Source organism: Camelus dromedarius, chromosome 1 (genome assembly GCF_036321535.1).
Source record: "Camelus dromedarius isolate mCamDro1 chromosome 1, mCamDro1.pat, whole genome shotgun sequence".
Lineage (NCBI taxonomy): Eukaryota > Metazoa > Chordata > Mammalia > Artiodactyla > Camelidae > Camelus > Camelus dromedarius.
In genome coordinates this window covers 15305921-15326980 of record NC_087436.1, presented here as the reverse complement: position 1 = coordinate 15326980, position 21060 = coordinate 15305921, and the positions used below count along the sequence as shown (strand labels likewise).

General features: G+C 49.0%; 2 protein-coding genes across 3 annotated transcripts in view; one reads left to right on the top strand and one right to left on the bottom strand.

Moving 5' to 3' along the window:
* Positions 1–20204, top strand: part of FHIP1A (FHF complex subunit HOOK interacting protein 1A) — a 231190-nt gene extending 210986 nt beyond the window's left edge. For both annotated transcript variants that reach the window (XM_064490141.1, XM_031464707.2), the window contains 3 exons: positions 6887–7065; positions 7382–7520; positions 12900–20204. In XM_064490141.1, coding sequence (XP_064346211.1) covers positions 6887–7065; positions 7382–7520; positions 12900–13153 — 572 coding nt within the window. In that variant the 3' untranslated portion in view covers positions 13154–20204. The remainder of the gene's footprint in view (positions 1–6886; positions 7066–7381; positions 7521–12899) is intronic.
* The window catches only part of GATB (glutamyl-tRNA amidotransferase subunit B), an 82626-nt gene continuing 80127 nt past the window's right edge, over positions 18562–21060 (bottom strand). Inside the window, exon 13 of the mRNA XM_031464723.2 lies at positions 18562–20883. Coding sequence (XP_031320583.1) covers positions 20755–20883 — 129 coding nt within the window. The 3' untranslated portion in view covers positions 18562–20754. The remainder of the gene's footprint in view (positions 20884–21060) is intronic.

Here is a 21060-nt window from a genome sequence, read left to right as displayed (position 1 = left end):
AACCATAGGACTGATTAAGCCACACAGAAAAGGCTGTCTCAGTATTTAATAGCCTTATTTCCTTTAGTCTAATTTATATTTTTCTCAGCATTTGTTTTTATGCATATTTTAAAAAAATTTACAGTTTCTGCCACTGAAATGTGTGCTTTATGAGGACACGGGGGTTGGCTTATTCTCGGCTGTCTTCTAGACTTGAACAGTGGACAGAGTACATAGTAGGTGCTCAGAATACCTTGAATCAGTGTAGCTGTGTACACACATCAGAGGGAGGCCATTGGGGTTAGTCGTGCCTTTGCCTGGGAGCTCATTTCAGTTAATCACAAAATGTTCATACAAAAGTAAATGGAGTGGACCTACATAAACTCATCACTGTACCAAAGGATGAGTGTGTTCCCATGATATACCCCTAACAGCAGGGAGAAATCATGGAAGAGGCAGAGGGACAGGAGAGGGTATCAGGTAAATGGATTGGTGTGAGGAATTATGGTAGAATTTTCATTAAATTATTAGCTAAGTAAAATTGTTACTGAACTGAGGTTCGGTTGCTTGCCACTGAAAAGCCAGTACTTGAGAGACAAGTATTGGTAGGAAAGGAAAGATTGCATTATTCAAGGGGCTGGCAGCCTGGGGCGAAGATGGACTCATGTTCAAAAGTCAACTGCCCCCCGGGTGAACAGAGGGCAAGCGCTTTTAAAGGAGAGTGTCAAGGGGGCATAGGTGGAGGGAGGCGCTACATGCAGAACAGCACAGTCAGCTCTGACAATCATCTTAAAATTAGACATGCGGAGGTCTGATCAGGGTCATCTTGATTGTTTTAAGTACAGTTAATCTTCAGTTCCAGGGTCAGTTTGTTCCCATCTCTTTGAGGCCAGTTCTCGAAATTGTGTCATGGCTACAGTCTGGTCAGCATGCAGTTAACTTCTTCCACCTGGTGGGGGTTTCAGTCTCTGTAAAACAGCTCAAAGGGCATGGCTCAGAATATTATCAACAGCCCTGGAGGAGGAACTAAAGGCCCTTGACTTTGTTTAATGGCTAAACTCTTATTATTTTTGTCTTGCTTGACTGTATTCCTTTACTTTTGTATTTTCTCATTTCTCTGATTCAATTTATTCTTCAGCTAAAGTTTTTCTACAGACAAGAGGCAAGTGGAGGACATGGTGGGTGGTGGTGGGGTTTTTCCTGGGAAGGCCCCACAGGATCCTGCTCCATCACAAAATCTGAACCTGCAAATCATGATACTCGGGGACCTGGCACAGAGGAGGTTCCTCAGGCTCAGGGACATCTGGGGTGGGACCCCTGAATGGTTTTCAGTTAGAGGAGAGGTCCCTGAAGGAGCTGGCATCTCAGAGGGAGAGACTGGTCTTGGGGTCGGGCCTGTGGGAGAATGCTGGCTCTGACCCTTCCTGCCATGTGGCCTTGGTGCCCTAACCCTGGGACGACTAAATGTGATACTGAGGTGGGGTGGGGGCTGTGTCATCACTGTTATCACAGGCAGCCCGCAGCAGCCTCAGCTGAGGCCTGTCCTTCCCTGGCCAGCAGGGAGCAGCTTGGTGGGGAGAGACCATGCCCCTACCTCCCTGGGGTCACCCAAAATACATGAAATTACAGCACTTCCAGGTCAGCTGGCAGGTGTAACATCATTTCAAGGAGCTCTTCCACCCTCCTCCAACATTTATTACTCTGTTTGCTGGTGCCTGAAAATTTATTTAAACAGGGAGAAATCTTTTAATTCCACAATGAAAAGGCTTGAGGTTCTAGCAGAGATAACAGTTCAGTGCAAATAGATTTTAATTAATTTTCAATCAGTCGTATGATATCACTTATACGTGGAATCTAAAAAAAATAAGACAAATGAACTTATTTACAAAACAGAAATGGACTCCTAGACGTAGAAAACAAACTTACAGTTACCAGCTGGGAAAAGGGGTGGGAAGGGATAAATTGGGAGTTCGAGATTTGCAGATACTAACTACTATATATAATAGATAAACAACAAGTTCATACTGTATAGTACAGGGAACTATATTGAATATCTTATAGTAACTTATGGTGAAAAAAATATGAAAATGAATATATGTATGTTCATGTATGACTGAAGCATTATGCTGTACACCAGAAATTGACACATTGTAAACTGACTATACTTCAAAAGTTAAAAAAAAAAAAAATATATATATATATATATAAATTCAATCAGTCAATCATAAGTACAAAGGGTCAAATAATCTGGCTTTTCCTAATTGCTATGGGAAGAGGGAAGGGAGGCACTGAAGGCAGGGCAGAGAGCTTGGTGGGAGGGAAGGGGACAGAAGTGACCCAGCTCAGCCCCAGTTCTGCCCCCGGGTTACTCTCACCTAGCAGGAGTCCCAGCTTTGTCTGCAGTGTTCTCCAGGACATCCGGGCTACCCACCGCTAATGAAGATTGTTCTTTAGAATGCCAGCTTGCTTATAAAGGAGCTTCATCCCTGGGAAATATGTAAATTGAGGAAACAAAGTATAGCTTAGGGCAAAAAGAAAGTGAATACACCGCTTGTTCAATAGCATCAATATTTTGAATGATACACCTGAGAACAAAACAATCTGAGTTTTCTGACACATATAGGTAATTTTAGCTAAAGCCTCTCCTTTTTCCTCCTTTGAAACTTGTATATGGCTTCAGGAAACGTACTTTCTCCTTCCATGTATCCAAGCTTTGTAGTTTCTGAATTTCTGAATCTGTTCTGCAGCCTTTGGCTTAACTCCCCTCTCTCCATGGCATCCTGATTTCCGCTGAAATGAATCTGCTTCTCAGCAAAGTCAAAGCATCCCATTTCATTGATCTAATTAATTGTATTTATTCATGGGTTCAGCAATCTTTTATTGATCTCCAAATGTTTGGCAGGTTCTGTGCCAGTTACCAAGGACACAAAAATGAAGGGACCTGTAGACTTTCAGAGGAGACGTAAACAAAGAACAGTACTCTCTTCGTGAGAGATGTGTAGCAGTCATTGTATTTGAATTTTTGGGGAGCTCAGTGGGAGGGGTTGGGGTGGGAAAGACTTCACAGAGGAGGAACAGAGTGACCAGAAGCCTCCGGGTAAAAGTGGCGGAGGATGACAGTCCAGGCAGAGGAAATGACAAGTGAAGACAAAGGAGCCTAACAGCGCATGGAAGTGATGGGCACGGATCATGGGAGGCAGAGAGGAAGCCACAAAGCTAGTTGATGCCAGCTCATGGGGGCCCTCGGGCCAAGCTGAGGAATGGTGGTCTTGTGCTCCTGGCACTGAAGATGCCTTCAAAGTATTAGAGTTGGTGAATGATGTGACCAGATCTGTATTTGGAAAGGAAAAAGCTAGCTTGGAGAGCATGGAGAGAGCACTGGGGAGAGGTTGGCACCAGGAAGAGCAAAGTAAGACATGTCATCATGTCCGAATTGAGAATGTGCCAGTAATAATGCCCCTGGGAACATTTTCACAGCTGTGCTCACACGGATGTGCCAAGATGTGTACACAGAGGTGTTCACTGCACCGTTATTTGTAATAGAAAATGGCCAGGAGTAACCTAAGTGTCCACCAGGAGGGGACTGCTTTTGCTAATGCAATACCCATGGCAACCGAATATCTTGTGAATGAGTGACACAGCTGTGTGTGTGCTGATGTGGGGTGTCTCTGGGATATAAAGTGCAGTGGAAAACCAGGGGGCTGAATGGTGTGTAGACAAGGTTGTCATCTTGTCATTTGTTTAAAAAATGGTGTTTTTTTTTTTTTTTACACCAGGAGATTGACACATGCACAACACACACACACACACACACACACACACACGCACACCAGGATTCAAGACAGTGCATTGGTTGAGAGCATGGGAGCTGGAAACAGATGGCCTGAATTAAAATTGTGACACCTTCATGTACCACCTGTGCACTGGGCATTCTGTGTCATCTTTAAAGGGGGGTAAATAATAAGCACACTTTGTAGGTTGTGAATATTTAAGCTCACTGGTACATGGAAAGTGCTTAGAACACTGCCTGGCACATAACGTGATTAATAAATGCTTTTAAGGATAAACCAGTTATTAGTTTATGATAGGCACAGAAGTTTATTAGTTTTATTATACACGTATTTCTGGAAGAATACACTCGGATCTGTTAACAGGGGTTGCCTCCAGGCAGGAGGTCTGTTCTTTATAATTCTGGTACTGTTGGAAGAAAAAAAAAATTAGATCATTTTAATCTTTAAAACAGAAACTGTTGCTAAGTCCAACAGTTGGCAGAGGTGGTGGCAGAGGTGCTGGTTTGCCTTCGGCAGAGGGTTCCAGGGTGGAAGCGATGGGGCGGGGCCAGGGCAGGGCCAAGCCAGGGGCGGGGCCAGGGCGGGGCATAGTGGCGGCTCCTCCCACAGCTGGGAAACTCGGGGTTGGGGATGTTACACTGAGGAGAGAAGGCAACGATAGGGAGGGGTGGTGGACACAGTGTTAGTCGTTCTGAAAATTCAGTATTTTACAGGTGGGGAATTTATGTGTCTTCCTAGAGGAAGGGGGGAAAAACTATCTCATCTCCAATACACACCTGTGGCTTTCTGAATTATAGCTGAGTTTTCTCATTTTCAGCTGCTTGCCAGGTTCTCCTAGCAACTGCTTTTTGCTAAGCAGGTTTTTTTTTTTTTTTAACTGCTAGAAATCAACTAAAAATAAAATAGGAACTTGTAAAGGTTTAATATATGTCTCTTATTGCACATGCCTAAGAAATTGTAATTAATGTCGTTAGTGGATTACAATGACAGTCTGCTGATCTTGACCTACTAGCCTGTCGTTCAGGTGAGACAGTTATGACACCTCCTCTCCGCAGGGCGCGGGGTTCAGGCTGGGTTTTTCCCTCACTCACAGCAGCGATGGACCATAGATGTTCTCAGTGGCCACCGCACGGTTCAGCGGTCGTGTTTGTAGGATAGCTGGAGGCCAAGTATAGGGAAGGGAAGTTGAGCGCTCATATTAAGGAGATCTGTTTTATAGGAGGTGCTTCCCTCCCAAGTGTCACTTAATTCACCTGTCTTTGCTCTTCTGGAAGGAAATAAATGCTGAGCCCTACAGGACTGTGGGGGAGTGGTGAGAGGGGATGGGAAAAGACTGGGTGCGGGCTTGAGTGAGGACAGCAGCCTTCTCCTTGCAGATCTTCCTGGAGGGCTAGAATTAAGAAGAGCTACGTACCGGCAACATTTCTGGGGTTCTGGATGGAATCTCATCAAATTGCTTTCAAAGTGGGGTTCCAATCTAGAGTTTCTGAATGTGTTTGGCAAACTCTCCCACTTTTGTTCTGTAAGCAGTGGCTCCCCAGAGCCTTTCTGTTCAAGAGTTCATTGACCTCCTGTGTCATGGAAAGTGACTCAGGAGCTCAGCCCCCTCCCAAGGATGGGGAAGTGGGGGCTAATCTCAACATACAGGCGAGAGTCTCTTCTATTTCGAGGCCTGGTAGAGTCCTCCTCCATGTTCCTTGTGCTGGGAACATTGCCATTACCCCCTGCTCTTTGCCTGCCTGGGTGAGGCTTAGTTTGGTGTCCCGTTCCTCACAGATTTCTTGTTTCTGTTTCTTTCTTTTTTTTAATTGAAGTATAGTCAGTTACAATGTGTTAGTTTCTGGTGTACAGCACAATGTCCTAGTCATGCATATATATATATTCATTTTATTATTTTTCATTAAAGGTTATTATCAGATATTGAATATAGTTCCTTGTGCTATACAGAAGAAATCTGTTTTATTTTGTTTTTTAAACTATGTTTCTTGTAGAGGATTTATCCTCTTACACCACTAAGGCTTCTGAATGAAGCATCTCGTGAGGAAGTATGTTTTTGTTAAACTCTTATTAATGTTGGTGAAATCTTCATAAGGCATGTTTATTCATCAAGGGTTATGTGCTTTTGTTATAAATATGCCATGGTTTAGTGGCATCATCAATAGCTCCAGTGGGGAAAAGAGAAAATTCTCATTGATTTTGCTTAATGGACCACTTTTATGGTGAAAATGGGAAACATCTTCAAGTAATTTTTTAAACGCAGGATTTATTTTCTTGATTTTCCCTGTCTTCAGTGAACTCAGACATAAAGCATATTATTCTTCGAGTGACCCAATTTAGTCAAAGCTGCTTTTTGCCTAATTTTCTTTCTATTTTTTTTTTACAAACTGCTTTTATAGTCATAGGGATTTCCCTTAAGGAAGTACTACATGCCAAACTATAGCTCCCCAAACCGAGTCCCTTTCCCCTCTCTCCTGTCCCCTCTCCTCTCTCCCTTGTACCTGAAAATTAAGCATGACCCTAAAGTTATGGCCACGCTGCGTTCACTCCTCATTTTTCTTTTGATTCTTCCACGTTGTGACGTTAGTGAGACAGAATCTTTCCCATGGTGCTTATGGGGGACAGACAATCCCTGTTCACAGCGCTATTGTTTGGTAAACACAGTTGGTATGTGTTTGCTATTCTTTAATAAGACGAATGTTTTTTTCACTAAGACTTCTGAAGGGCTCTAATGTTTGCATGAAGCCCTACAGGACGCAGCATCACAGGACGATGAATGGCATGTCTTTGAGCACTGGCAGCCCCAAGAAATACAGAAATAGTATGGAAAGTATATTTTGATTTTAAAAATTATTTGTCATCTGTTTTTTTCAAGGTCTATGATAATTTTCAAAGGATTGAAACTGCTCCCAGCATCAGAATGCTAGCTCCCATGCACGTGTTCCTGCTTTCTTTTTGTGGCGGTGGTTGGGATTGGAGGCAGAAGACCTGGCTGCATGTGCCGCCTTTGTATTTGATTTGCACCTGGTGGGCCAGCGGGGGCTCCCGTGGCTCCTTGGTTTGGGGGGAGAGATATCCCATGTGCCCAGCCAGCCCTGAAGCCTCGTGTCCTTCCGCAGGCCCGTTCATCAGTGTGGTCCTGTCCAAGCTGGAGAACATGCTGGAGAACTCCTTGCACGTGAACTTGCTGCTAATCGGCATCATCACTCAGCTGGCCAGCTACCCGCAGCCCCTCCTGCGCTCCTTTCTGCTCAACACCAACATGGTCTTCCAGCCCAGCGTCCGCTCCCTCTACCAGGTACCACCTGCTGCCTGAGATGCGGCTGAGCCAGCTCCTCCCCTCCTCCCCCCACCCCTGTCACACTGCTGTTGTTCAAAGACCCTCTGTTCTAATCCATTTGCTCCCCTTCCCTGTCCCGTTACGCTGGGGGTGGTGTCGATGATTCTAGAAAAACTGCAAAGCTCTGTTTAGTTTGATGTCCCGAGAGTGCCCTCCCAAGAACACCCCGGCAGTTAGAAACCTGCAGGGGCAGGCTGTGCCTGGCAGATGTATTGATAATGGAGGGCGGAATTCTGTTGTGAAGCATTAACGACATTAGTGCTGGTTTTGACAGGTCCTCGCATCTGTGAAAAACAAGATCGAGCAGTTTGCTTCCGTGGAGAGAGACTTCCCAGGCCTCCTCATCCAAGCCCAGCAGTACCTGCTCTTCCGCGTGGACGTGTCCGACCCGAGCCCCGAGGCACTGACCAAAGGTCCGCCAGGTTCCTCCCCTGTGTCTCTCCATCACCCGCTCCTCCGGTTCCCCAGCTTCTCGACTTGGGGTCGCAGGTGCTGCTCCAGCTCCTGGATCCTAAAAGCAATGAATAGATTTCCATTTTTACCCAACAGGGAGGTGCCTCTTCTGAGTGTCCTTAAACCGAAAGGAAGGTCTGCCCTGCCCACACCTGGCCTGGTCCCCATTTGGAGGGCCTAGCAGGGCATTTGTTTTCGTAACTCAGAGTAATTCTGAGAAGGAGTGACATGGGGTTATTGCCAGGCTAGAAGAAATAACTTAGTACACATGGGTCAGAAAGCAGTGTTATGTGCACACCCTGAGCGATTTTTTGGCCAGTCCTACCCCGAGGAGGGCATCCATTCTCTTTATTATGTTTCCAGAGACTCTCAGGCCTCAAGTAAATGTGCTTTAGGGCTGTAGAAGGTAGAAAGCATTCATCTGGACCGGGAGTAGTAAAGTTTATGTGCACCTTGAACCTCCGGAGAGCACCTTTCCAGCTGCTCCAGGGCCCTGGCCGAGCGGTTGGTGGGGAGGGCGGCGTTGGGGGAGCAGAGCTGCCGGGCCTCGCTGGTCAGCTTGCACAGATGTGACGACAGTTGTCTTTGGAGCTGTGGCTTTGGCCTTGGCGAGTGCAGACCAGGAGATGGCCCCTAGCGCCCTGGCTTTTGCTTCTCTCCCCCAGGACAAGTCAGGCTTCTTTGTGGCAGGTGAGCCGTGGAGGGAGCGGGGCTCTCAGTCCTGGGCTAAAGCACGTGACCAGAAACAATGCGGAGTGCGAGGCAGAAGGTTCACTCGGGCAGCTTTAAGGCTTCGAGGGCTTGACCTCTGTGTAGCTGTTTGATCTTGGTCACTTTGCATCTCTGGGCCTCATGTGCTTCAGCTCTTAAGTGAAGGGTTTTCCCTCCATCTCTGGAGTCCTTTATGGCTGTAGGACTCTGGGCGTGACAGGCCTAAGGGCACGGCAAGGCAGACTTTGAAAGAAACGGGGGCCTTCTGTCTCTGGGGAAATGCAGGGGCTGCTTTGAGCATTGACCCTGGAGAAGAGGGAGGGAGACCACCTCCGTGTCTGTGGGAAGGTGGCCTGCGGGCCCCATGTGGCCTCTCCTAGCAGTGTGGACAGCTGGCCTGTTGGCTGTGTCCCTCCTGAGCAGGGGCCCATGCTGCCGAGACTCACCCCACAAGAGGATATGCATCAGTTAGCATTTGTGCAAAATAAACCACCACAAAAACTCCAGGGTTCAAAACAAAGCCATCACTCAGGCTTGTGAATCTGTGTGCTCACCCTGGTGACCTGCTGGTCCCGGCCACGAGGCTGACGTTGGCGCGATTGGCTCGTGGGCTGCTATCAGCGGGTGGCCTTCCTCACATCAGTGGCTGCGGGCCAGGGAGATGGGGATGACAGGGCCCGTGTTTCTCATCATCCAGCAGGTTAGTCCTGGCTTGTCAGCTTCATGGCTGTAGGATTGCAGGAGCACACAGAATCTCTTGGAGCTGTAGCTTGGAACCCCACAAGGTCGATTCCCCTGCATTCTGTTGGCTGAGCCCAGAGCAAACCCGCACCTCTCAATGTAAAGAGTTGCAGGGACTTACGGCAATTTCTGCAGTGTCTTCAAGTTGCACTTCAGGCTTGGTCTTCATTTGTATTTTGCAATTTGTAAAGTACTTTCCCAATTTTTATTTTCAAACAGCATTGTGCACGGCATTGTGCAGTGGGCAGGAGAGGTGCCATTAGCTTCATTTTTTTTTTAAGGATTTTTTTTATTTATTCATTTTTAATTTTTTTAATGGAGGTGCTGGGGATTGAACCCAGGACCTCACGCATGCTAAGCATGTACTCTACCGCTGAGCTATACCCTCCTCCTGCCCCTGTTGGCTTCATTTTCATAAGCAGGAAGCTGAAATTAGAGGCCCAGGGTGGTCAGCCAGGATCACAGAGCTCAGGGGCCTGGTTTGAGGATCCGAGGACACACACCCTGGCCGGCCCCCTGGACCCACACCATCTGGGTGAGGGTGGGGGGTGCTCACACTGTGTGCTCTGTCCTGTGCTTCAGGCTGTGTGATGACCGTGGCTGCCAGATATGTGTCTGGGGACCTTGTTCCCACCACATAAGGTTGTCAGATTGGGCAGCACTGGTGGATGGTTTCTAAGGTCTGTGACGTCCCAGGGGTGCAGACTTGTAGGCAGCTTCTCTCGGGATAGAAGACTTCCTTTGATGGAGTTTTCTAGATTAACCTCCTCACTTCTTTCAGGTTAGCAAAGTGACTCCCTCCCCTCAACTTTAAAGTTCTCTAAACTTGCAGAACGTCAAAGGTTTCTGTCCCCTTGGACAGAACTGACTCCCAAAGCATCGTGTGGGATGTGATCGCCTCTCAATGAGTTGAATCTGGGAGCCTCATTCTCACCGGGACACAGGACAGTGAATGACCAGAGCCCCATCACAGGCCGTGTCCTGGGGGCCCAGAGTCTCTGTGCAGTGCCCCATCTAACACCGGGGAATGGTTGTCTCTCCTGACCTCTCATGTCTTTGCAGTCATCTTGAAAACCCTTTGTGCAGCTTTGCGGACCCAGGGCAGCGTTTTGGGAGATGGCTCCCGATTCTGACACTGACGCATACCTCCCTGCCTCCCCTCCTCGCCTGCAGACACCATGCCTGCTCGTGGGGTCCCTTTACGCTGGGCGTAGCTCAGGGGCCCACAGCCAGGGCTGATCCCTCGTCCAGGCCCTGCTCCCTAGTCCAGGCCCTGCGCCCGCGGCCTCCCGGCAGCCCTGGTGCAGGACAGGCTTCCTCACTAACACCTCAGGCAGAGGTCAGAGTCCCTGAGACTCCTCACTTCCTGTGCCCCCCGCCACGCTGTCACTACTGACACTGTTGGTCTCTGAGGCTCGGCCCCTTGCCAGGCTTTTCGTTTTCCTCTCGAGTACTTTCCATATGGTATTTACTTTCAGTATTCAGAGTCCTTTCACTGATCTCTGGTTCTGGAAGGGGGTCGGGAAGGCATTATCCCCATTTTACAGAAAAGGAAGCTGAGTCATATGGTTAGCTAGTTGCCAGGTGGGGGCCGTGACTTGGGGCTGCTGGTTTTTAGAGCTCAGTGGTGCTTTGCGACTCACAGAAGGCCAGTCCCCGGCTGACGGAACGGAACCACCGTGGGGTGTCCCTGCCACTCCTCCAGCTCCCTCACTGGGTGGCACCTGCCTTCATTCATTAGTGGACAGTTTTAGTTCCTGGACTCAACTGGATAAATGAGCTTGAGCAATGACACTTTAAAAATTCATAGATCAAGCTGGATAAATGATCCACAAAAGCCCTCTTGGGGGAAAGAGACGAATTTGAAACGGGAAGATGGAGATGAAATGAACCTGCTCCGGGGAGATCAGGTGTCGGGAAGACCTGACGTGGGTCGCTTCCTCCCCTCGTTCATTCAGCAAGTGTTATTAGTCTCCCCTGTGAATCAGGAAGTACGCTGGGGGCCACGAAGGACACATCACGTAGGGGCTCAGCTCTCAGAAACCTCAAGGCCTAGCTGAGGAGAAAGAACCTAAACCACAAGGCAAGGCTGAAGGGCACTGCAGCCCTGGTCGGGAAGTAAACGAGTGGGGGCTGGAGCAGGGGACCACTTCCTGGGCAGGAAGTCGAGGTGCTCTGTGAAGTCAGCGGCAGCTGAATTGATGGTGATACGATGGTTGACACCTTGTGTCGTGATACCTGTTGACTCATTTAATCCCTAACAACTGTGAGCTTTTGACAGATGAGGACATGGAAGCACAGAGAGGTAGAGCAAATTGCCTGTCGTCACTCCGCCAGTAAGTGGCAGAGTCTATGCTCTTAACTACTGCACTGGTCCCTTCAAGCCTGGCGAGGTTTAGGTGTGCAGAGCCGTGGGGAAGGAATGCCGGCGGGGGGAACTGGCGTGAGCAGTGCGTGTCTCGGTCTGGGGCTTGTGCCCGCGGTGTCCCGTTCCCCACCGTATCCAGGCCAGCTTCCCTGGTGAGCCTCGTGGGACCCTTTGGAGAGCTGAGCGGCTGGAGGGCTGGGGTGGGGTGCTGAGGCACGGTCCTCAAGACTGGCAGTGTCCTCAAGGATGTCAACACTTTTGTCCTCACTCTGTTGTCAAGACATCTTGTGAGTTTCTGCTGAAAGGTGGCAGCAGATTCTCCACGTTTCCAGTTCTTTGTGGCACGAACTGTGATAAGCTCTAATCTAAAAGGATATTTAAAGCAGTAAAGTGGAGGACTTTTTTTTTTTTTAACACTGAAGACTATACTAGTGAGATGTGGAAAGAACTATAAATGTCAAGAATTTTTAGTACTGTAGTTAACGACACTCTGAGAGGAGTGTTAAAAAACGGGGCTGAATTCTAAAAAGCAGCCAAAGTAATGAAGAGCTGGAATATAATGATTTATAAGGAGTAATGAGTCTGAGTTGGGGGCAGAAGAAGGCATAAATAATTCCTAGAAATATAAAGGCCAGAGATGCTGAGGAATTAAACAGTTGGGAAAGTCAAACTGTTTTAATTGGTAGAACTATTTAGATGTGAAAATGCAAATCACTGGAACATGTTGAAGTTTGGGCTCATATGGTCTTAGGCTCACATTAGACCCGAGACTGAGCTCGAAAGCCCTGGAAACTTTCCTCGAGTGGAAGGTCCAAGCCACTCGCTGCCACCGGACGCCCACGGTTAAGGGAAGTTCCTGGTGTGGTCTCACTGGCACCCAGCTTCCTGTCCATCATTCCCAACCTTTAAGAGGCAAATTCCATTCTGTTCTCCACAAAGGCTGGAGGTGCCGGCCAGAAGCAGCTGGGGGTGGCCAGGGGGCCCCAGAGGCTGGAGCCCGGGCCAGGTGTGTAGCCCAGTCCGCCTTCTGCAGCTCTGCCGGGCAGTCAGGGCTTAGCTGGCCAAGGCAGGATGGGCCCCCCAACAACGGGAGCCGGGGAGCAGGTGGAGGCCCTGGACATCCCTAAATAACACGCTGAGCTGAGTCTTCACTTGTGGATGCAGCGGCAGGAGATGCCTTTTTTTCTGTCTCGCCGCCAGACCTCCATGTCCTAGGCATGGAGGGTTCCTGATAAACATATTCCTGCCACAGTGGCTGCGTGAAGTTCCTCATATAGAACTTGGGATCAAAGTCTCAGGTCACAGGCCCTGCGCTGGAGCTGAGCCACAGGGCAGATCTGCAGACGGAGTGGGGTGAGGGCGGGCAGGGCCGTGTCCTCAGCCTGCGGGCGGTGTGGCCGCTGGACCCGAGACCAGCCCCTCCATCCTCCCTGCCCCCCGTGCAGCACACACGCCCCACTAAGAGGCCAACGGGAGGGACTCTGCAGGGTCACCGAGACTGGCTTCTTTCTGGTTTCAGATCCCATTCAGGACGCCTCCAGGACAGGAAGTGGCAAGAACTTTCTGGATGGCCCCCCGAGAGTGCTTCAGCCCTTCCTGACACACAGAGCCAGGGTGGCCGGGGCGCCCCCGAGCCTGCCGCCGCCGGTGAGGAACGCCATGCTGGCCGCCGCCCTCTTCCCCGAGTTCCTGAAGGAGCTGGCGGCCTTGGCCCAGGAGCACTCCATCTTGTGCTGCAGGGTCCTGGGCGACCTGGAGGACTCCTGCTGTTAGCTATTTTTTTTTTTTTAAGACATTCTTGTTTTTTAAGGTTTTAGTATCTCGACTGAATGTTAAATGCAAAGCTGCTTACAAAACTTTCTACTTGGAGACTTCCTGACGATACTTGATTGGTGGGGAGGGGGTTTCCTGGGCACCTCCTCTCTCACCAGCCGGGTCTTCCCACCTCCTGTCCCTAGAATGTACGTCTCAGAAGCAGGGTGCTCCTTTGGCAGGTCTTGGCTGTTGTCCCTCCTCAGAGGTTTTGGTCCTTCTCCCATCCCTTTGAGTCACTCAGTTTGCAGCTGAGGCCACACCAGGCGCATCCTGGGGCTCGGTGATGTCTGGAAGTGCCTGTGAAGAAGGCACGCCTGCTCCGGTGGCCTGCTGCCTTCTGGCTTCCGTTTTATAAAAGGGAAGAATGAAGATGGAGCGCCTCCTGCCTCCATCACAGGCACAGATCGTACGTCCCTTTGCATTTTACTTCCAAGACTTGTATTCCACCCACCGTGTGTTGCCTTATGGTGCGGGCTCGTCCACCGGTCCAAGCGCTCTGCCTGGGAAGTCAGATGCAGCTGGAGAGAATTTGGAACGCAGGGAAATGTTCTTGTTGCTTGAGAGCTTTCTGTACTCAGAACATCACTACCTAAACACTGAAAATAGCCTTATTTTAGTCAGATTTGCAGAAAATGAAATATATCTATGCAAACTGTTACTTTGGTTTTAAGGACTTCGATCGATCTGATGAAGAAAGCATGGTGTCATATGCTTACATGAGAAGACAACCATCATTATTTTTTAAAGTGTTTTATGGAAAACAGACTGAATTATTTGTTAACCTATTTCATAGTGGGGTTTTCTGGGGCGTTTGGAGTGGGGAAAGGGATAGAGGTAAACTAAATACAATCTGTACAAACATCAGTAATTATTTTAAATTCTCTTTGCTTTTTCTAATATGTTGCACTTTGTAGAGAAACAGAAACTGTGCAGCCACTCTGGGGACAGGGATGTCAAGGAAACAGGTCGCAGGGAGCGCTGCCAAGCCGAGTGCCTGCTGGGGATGCGCTCTGCGCGGGAACGCTGCCTCCTGAGTAACGGGGCTCATTAGGAGGCCCCACCGTGATGTATTAGCGCCTCTGCCGCCCTGCAGCCTGCTCCAAGGGCATAATTATACTGAGGGCCACAGTCTCCTTAAGCCACCGAGAGGGGGAAACACAAAATAATTGTGGGCTAAAAAATGAGACCATAACCAACTGATACGTATGGATTTCGGATGCCACTCGTCTCTCTCGTGGGCAGGTGAGAAGCACAGAACTGGGATGAGCCTGCCTGTTGAGGGGACCTGGAAGCCCCCGCTGTCTGCTGTCTGTGGGCAGCGTTGCTGAGCCCCGGGGGCAGCCGCAGGTCTGCTGGTTGGGCCTCGGGAGCACAGGTTTGGTTTTCATCAGGACCTAGTGCAGGAGGGGCGTGGAAGAAAGAACCGCAGCCGAGACGCTGCAGAGCAGAGGCTGCCTTTTGTGCGTCAGGGATCTGGAGGCAGCTTTGTAAGGAGAGCGAGCGAGCCAGCGCCTGGATTGGAGCCCCGGGGGACCTGGCCGGGGCTCGGGAGGCAGCCTCGCAGTGCTTCTGAGTCTCAGCAAGAAGCCAAACGTTCCAGTGCGTTGTACCTTTCTGACTTCAAATTTGTCTGCCTTCAAAATTGGTTTGCCAGGCCATGGTGCAGCAGCCAGGACGCATGGGGCCGGGGGACCAGCCTGCCCTCAGCTTCCCCGGCGCCCGCCTGTATTTGCACAGGTCTCTGTCGGAAATGAGGTTGGTTTAAGGAAGCGATCGGAAGAGGGGAGCAGAAAGATGGAGCTTCAGCTGCAATTGATTATCCTCCAACTTTGTTTCACACAAGTACTTATCTCCCCGTTTGGACTTCCCAGGTATATAAGATGCTGAAGTCACATCTGGAAGCTGTGTTCTTTAGCTTTCTGGTCTGATTCACACTTCCCTCCACTATTTGGTGACAGTGTTGATTCTTCTTCTTGAGTCCATGTTGCTTTACTTAGAACAGTGAAGTCCCCTTTGTGGAAGGTGCCCTTAGGGGAAAAGTATGTTTTCAAAGTAGGTACTGAAGTAGACTTGCTGTACAGGATAGAGTTGTCTGGGGCAAGAGGCAGGAAAATGAACTCCTGAGGTGGGGTGCAGGCAGCAGACTCAATGCTAACCCTCTGGAACTGGACACTGGTTCAGGTTTCTGAATCCATTGCCACCCTCCGCCAGAGTACTGTGTCCAGGGCTTTTCAGAATGACGTCAGAAAACTGACCCAGAAATAACACAATAGGGAACCAGTGAACGCACGCAATTGAGGGAAACAGCCGGGCAGGTTAGGTGGGGACGGTTTGGGGGTGGTGTGGTCCTGCCAGAGGAGAAACAGCAGAAACCTGAAGCTGAAAGGAGAGCAGCAAGTCCCGGGGGGGCTGGAGGGATGGACGTGGATCCAGGCAGATGAGAAAACCCTGTACAGCAGGTGGGTGGTGACGGGAATTCCGTGGTGGGAAAAATCATGGTAATGAAATAGAATATTCTAGTCACAAATGGGTGATGCCCTTGGAAAAATCTTTTGTAATGAGTTGGGGGGAAATATTGAATGATACTTGGCATGCTTTACAATGTCCAAGGGTGTGGCCGCTTTTCCACGCGACAGACTCACGTGTCAGACGCTGCGCTACTGGTTGGAGTGGACACAGTGCTCAGGTGCAGCCCCTGAGGCTGGCATCACTGTCTCAAGCCTGATGGTCCTGGGCAGTGAGGGTGAGTCAAGGGTTCCTGGAACATCCATCTTTAACCTTGGTTCCTAATTCAGGGTCTGAGGTCAGGTTCTAGGAGTGAATTTTGTGGTTCAGGGTATATGAGAGCACTGGGATACTTGAAATTGATTTTTGGAAATGACCAAGTAAATGTTTTTAAAATTTTAAAGAGATTCCAGGTTGAGTTTAGTCTAAAATACAATTTCATGGAGTAAATTAGTTTCCCAGACATGAAATGGGAGTGCTGGAGTAACCAATCAGAGCTGTGACTGTATTAACAGATACTGCCTAACCCTGGTATTTAGAGGAATTATGAAGTGGTCCCCATTTTACTTAGTCTTATTTTGGAAAATACTTTGACGTGCTGGGGGTTTGGAATCGATGTCTCCGTCATGTTTAGGGACGAGGTATTCAGTTCTTCTGCGGGTCTTGAGGGGTCCTTTTTCCTCAACAAGTGGTTTCTGTTTAGGTCTGATGTAGTTACTGATTTTTCAGTCCATTAAGACATCCTGGGGCCAGGGTGTTGTCAGAGAGCACCCTCTCCGGAGCAGAGTCTAGAGCCGGGCGTGTGCATGTTTGGGCTGCCTGTTCATTTGGGGCAGCTTGTGGTATGAGGGCTTGAAAGTCGTTTTTGCTGTCTCGGAATCAGCTTGGTTGCAGCAGTCAATGCTGGTGGATTTTCAGATGGGTTTAGAGGTTTAGGGTTGCAGATGGGCTGCCTGCTCTGAGTGTGGGTATCAGGGTGTCTAGACTGCCTTCCTGTGGGAAGTGCTGCCCCGGCGTGGGGGGGTGGGGACATGTTGCTGGTGTGATGCTGAATGTCCACAGCGCCCACAGCTCCCGTGGAGGGGTGGGCGGTTCAGCATAATTGCTCATCACCAGCCTGCGTTTACTGAGATGGCTGTCAGCCCTGCCGTTCTCATGCAGCGTCACCGCAGGACAGTTAGTACCGCGCGTGCCGCTGGGAGTCGCCGGCCGGGCCGGTGCAGTCTGTGGCTCCCGTGCGTCTCGGGCAGCTCTGCAGCGTAAGCTCCTCCTGGACACGGCAGCCTCTGCGGCTGAGGCCACATCCGCTGTCAGTCATTAGGAAGATGTTCTCACTTCAACCATGTAAACCACACAGCGCTGATTCTCCATCAAAGCGCAGCTTAAAACAGGCCACAGGCAGACTAATTTATACTCCATTCTTAAATCATGTCACGGAGGAAACATTTTAAGAGAATGGAGTTGACTTTCTTCCCCCTCTTTGAATGACCATCATAAACCTAAGGCTTTGGACAGAGCTCTTGGAAGACTAAGCCGTTTTCGGGATAATTTTGCCGTAGCAAATCCCCCCGTGTTCAGGTGTTCATTTGGCCAGTGCTTGCTTTGGGGGACAGATTATCCTGGCAGCTCATTAACTGGACAAACAGGGCTTGAGTGGAAGATTTCTGGTGATGTTCTGTAGGGACCAGAAGGACAGGAACGAAGTTCTTAGGCTTCTGCATGAGGCACCCCAGGGCAGGGCCTGATTTGAGCTGGGAGGCCCCTCCCTGCCCAGCTGTCGTTGTAGATTTTGCTCCTGTCTCACAGCTCGTGAGTAAATCTGACTCACTGTCACCCACACAAGCACTGGGGACAAGTCTAGAAAAGGCCCACCTGTAACAAGGCTCCATTCTGCCCCACAGCTGTTTTACAAGAGAGAATTTGGTGTTGACAATATTACTTAGATGATCTTTGCTAAGCTGTCTGACTATGGGAGACAGCGAGGGTGGACCACCAACCAGACTTTTGCCATCTCACCATCGAGTGTCCACTCTGTTCACAGATAACCCACTAGTGCATTTGTCTAAAATCCACTGAAGAGGCATGGCCACCATTTCCATGCTGCTTTTGGTAGTGGGTGAATAACAGGGCCTTTCAGATAGACTTAGTGGCTTCTTCCAAATACTCACTATGTGGAATCCTTGAACAGATGCAGCTACGTTGAGTAGATGTGAAAAGGACAGCAGTTTGTGGCTCATGGCCATACGCTATGTACTGAATTAACCAACCAACTCTAGGAGGGTGTTTACTTTAAAAAAAAAATTCATAGCCTTCTTCCAGATTAGTGATAATTACAAAAACAGGGGGCGTGGGAGGAGCCCAGCAAAAACACCCTTGATGTAAATGATGGTGAGTTTTTTCCCTAAAAGATGGGAACAGACGTTCACCTTGATGTACGAGCGTGGACCGAATCAAGAAGCTCCGTCCTAAACCCAGACATCTGGAATTTAAAAGCCTCGTGGTTGGCGGCACCCACTTCTCATACTCGTATAAGGGGCTCCTCGTCCGTTGATTTTGTTTTGTAAACTTTTACAAAAACTTACTCTATGCTGGAAGCATGCTGGGTGTTAAGGCTGCCACTCCAACCCTCCCAGCAGAACCATCCAACCCCTCAGCCGACCTGCTCAAGCAACACCACACACGGTCTGAGCCTGACCACGCGGAGCTGGTCCGGGCTCCCCCGGGGAGCACCAGTTTCCAGCACGTCCCCTCCCAGCCTGCAGGTGCGTGGATTCCAGTGACAGATGACAGTGGCTTCACCTGTGGTGCCAACTCATCCATTTTAATGAGATTTCCCCAGAAAAGCAGAGAACCAGACTAAATTCACACTCATGCAACAATGTATTGTAATTTGTATTTCACTGAGGCCCGTTTACAAGCAGAGTGACCCTCTGTGACTTTCTTAGGGTGTTGTATGAACATATAGTTTGACTGTCTGGTCAGGTTCCAAGTCAGATATCTGAGCTGTGCTTTGATCCCCTCCGGCTGCCCCCACCTTTCTTTCTATTAGCAGTTACAACATAATCTGATTTCTAGGATTTCAGAAGCAGGCAGTCAGGACGGCAGGTAGTTGTCAACAAGAGCTGGCTGACGGCATTATGAAGATCAAGGACTTAAAGCTTTTCTTTATTAACTGAGGTGACATTGGTTTATAACATAAATTTCACATATGCAACACTGTATTTTGACTTCGGGATACACTACAGTGTGCTCACCACCAAAGGCTGAGTTTCCATCTGCTGCCATACGGCTGACCCCTTTACCCGTTTTGTCCCCAGCGGTGGCACTTTTCTTGGGGAGTGATCCGTCCCTAACACAGTTTACACTGGACAGAATATTGAATATTGTGGCAAATGGTCATCCAGCTGCCCACCCCCCCAGCCCCCATTTACGTAGGCCTTGATTTAAAGTCTGGAAAGATCGTCCAGGGCCTTCTGTAAGGTCTGATGACCAAGAAGGCAGACTTTGGTGAAAACAGAGTTTGTGAAACAAAACTGAACCTCATCATTTCTTACAAAACCATTCTCCCGCCAGATCCCAGTCTCAGACCGCCTTCACCCGTTTGTAATTGAGAGTCACGGCGCAAGGAGATGGAACTCACTCTGCCTTCTCTCTCAAAAAGAGGTTTGCGGAAAATATTTTCCTTTTAGGCCCAGTAGTTTTGAGCATTGCAACAGAATGTGTGAGGGGCACATGGCTTCCTGGGCGATGTAACGTATTCTCTTAACACTTCTAAGGCACGAATCTTTTTAAAAGTCAATTAAAAAAAAAACAACCAAAAAAACCTTACCTCTTCATGCTTGTCAAAAAGAAACCACACAACAAGGTTCCTTCCTGGCCGTGCTCTTCTGGCTGGGTAGGAGGGACACGGCTCTCATTACTCCTAGTCAGGGAAGTCCGAGCGTTGTCTGCAGCCCAGGAGCCAAGAAGGCCTACCTCGCTACGTCCCCAGCTGCCACTGGAGCGCCATCCGTGATGGAAATGTTTGTACTCTTAGCACAAGAGAGAATTCACTGCAAATCAGGGCCTCCAAAGATTTTGTTCTCTTAGGTCACAATTTGACATGTGCTTTAAAAAGAAACAAACCATCCGCAAAACTGGGCTTCAGGCGTTGTTGAGTCTGAGGTAACAAAGGCAGGCAGTGAACAAAGGGGCACCCTGGTGCGACAGACAGAAATAGTATTATTGTCATGAGAACAGGGGTGAGGGCAACCCAGCCTTCGTGGACTTAAACCGTTAACTGCACCACAGTTACTGTTAAAGGTCAGGATTTTGACATACTAGTTTTATCATCATCTTTTCAGGCAAAACAAATTAAGTTTAATGTTAACAGCTGTTTTTTTTTTTTCCTTTTTCTGGCCTGAGGGTTGGGAGGGGGGTTGTCAACTGCACAATCTTTGACATGTAAGTTAATTTTTTATGTGATATTTCAGTATATATTTTATTCATTAAATTTATTTGAAAACTCCTGTCTTTTTTACCCCCCCCCCCAAATCATTTATTCTCAGACCTCTTCGGGAATCCCTGGGGAGCTGAACGGGCACCATCACTTTTACTCTGGGTGGGCGAGCACCACCCACTCCTGGTACCAAGACTAGTGCCCTCCCTCCGCGCCCTCAGGAGAGCTCCCCAAACAAATGTGTGATTTCTTCTTCATTAACCTATTTTTAGGTCTAAAATACTGCATCCAGACCACAGTCTCTTCACCACCCCTCACCCCCACCACAATGCCTGGCCCTTAGGATGTGCTTAAATATATTTGTTGAGGAAGCTGCAGAATGAAATGTTTTCCAAGGCTGGTGACCGTATCTGGAACAGCGTGTTTCAGTGAGCGCAGTGTCACTAAGCACTAGAACGTGCTATGTCTTAACCGTGGGTGCACCTCACGGAGCCATCCTGATGTCAGTGGAGCAACAGCCGGAGGCCTGGTCTTCTGTGGAGGCGTCACATCGGGGCGCAGTGGGGCTTCAGCTCTTGGGGTGGCACTGTCCTCCCTCAGGCCAGGGGTCTGGCTATCACCCCGACAGCTGCCTCTCCAGGACCTCCTTGATCGCAGTGGGGTCTGCTCGGCCCAGAGTCGCTTTTCGGACCAACCCAATTAGTTTGTTTATCGCTCTGGGGTTTCCTTTCTTTAGATCCATCACCTTTAAAGACAGAAACCGTCTTAGAGGAGAAAAGAAACTCTTGTCTGAAAATCCTAAATCAAGTTCATGTTCACTGAAACTTACATTCAGTTACTTTTTTTCTCTGAGACTTAGATACAGAATGAGAAAAGACAAGGGGAAGGCGTGAACTTCGGGGGAGGTTTCTGGGCTCCTGGC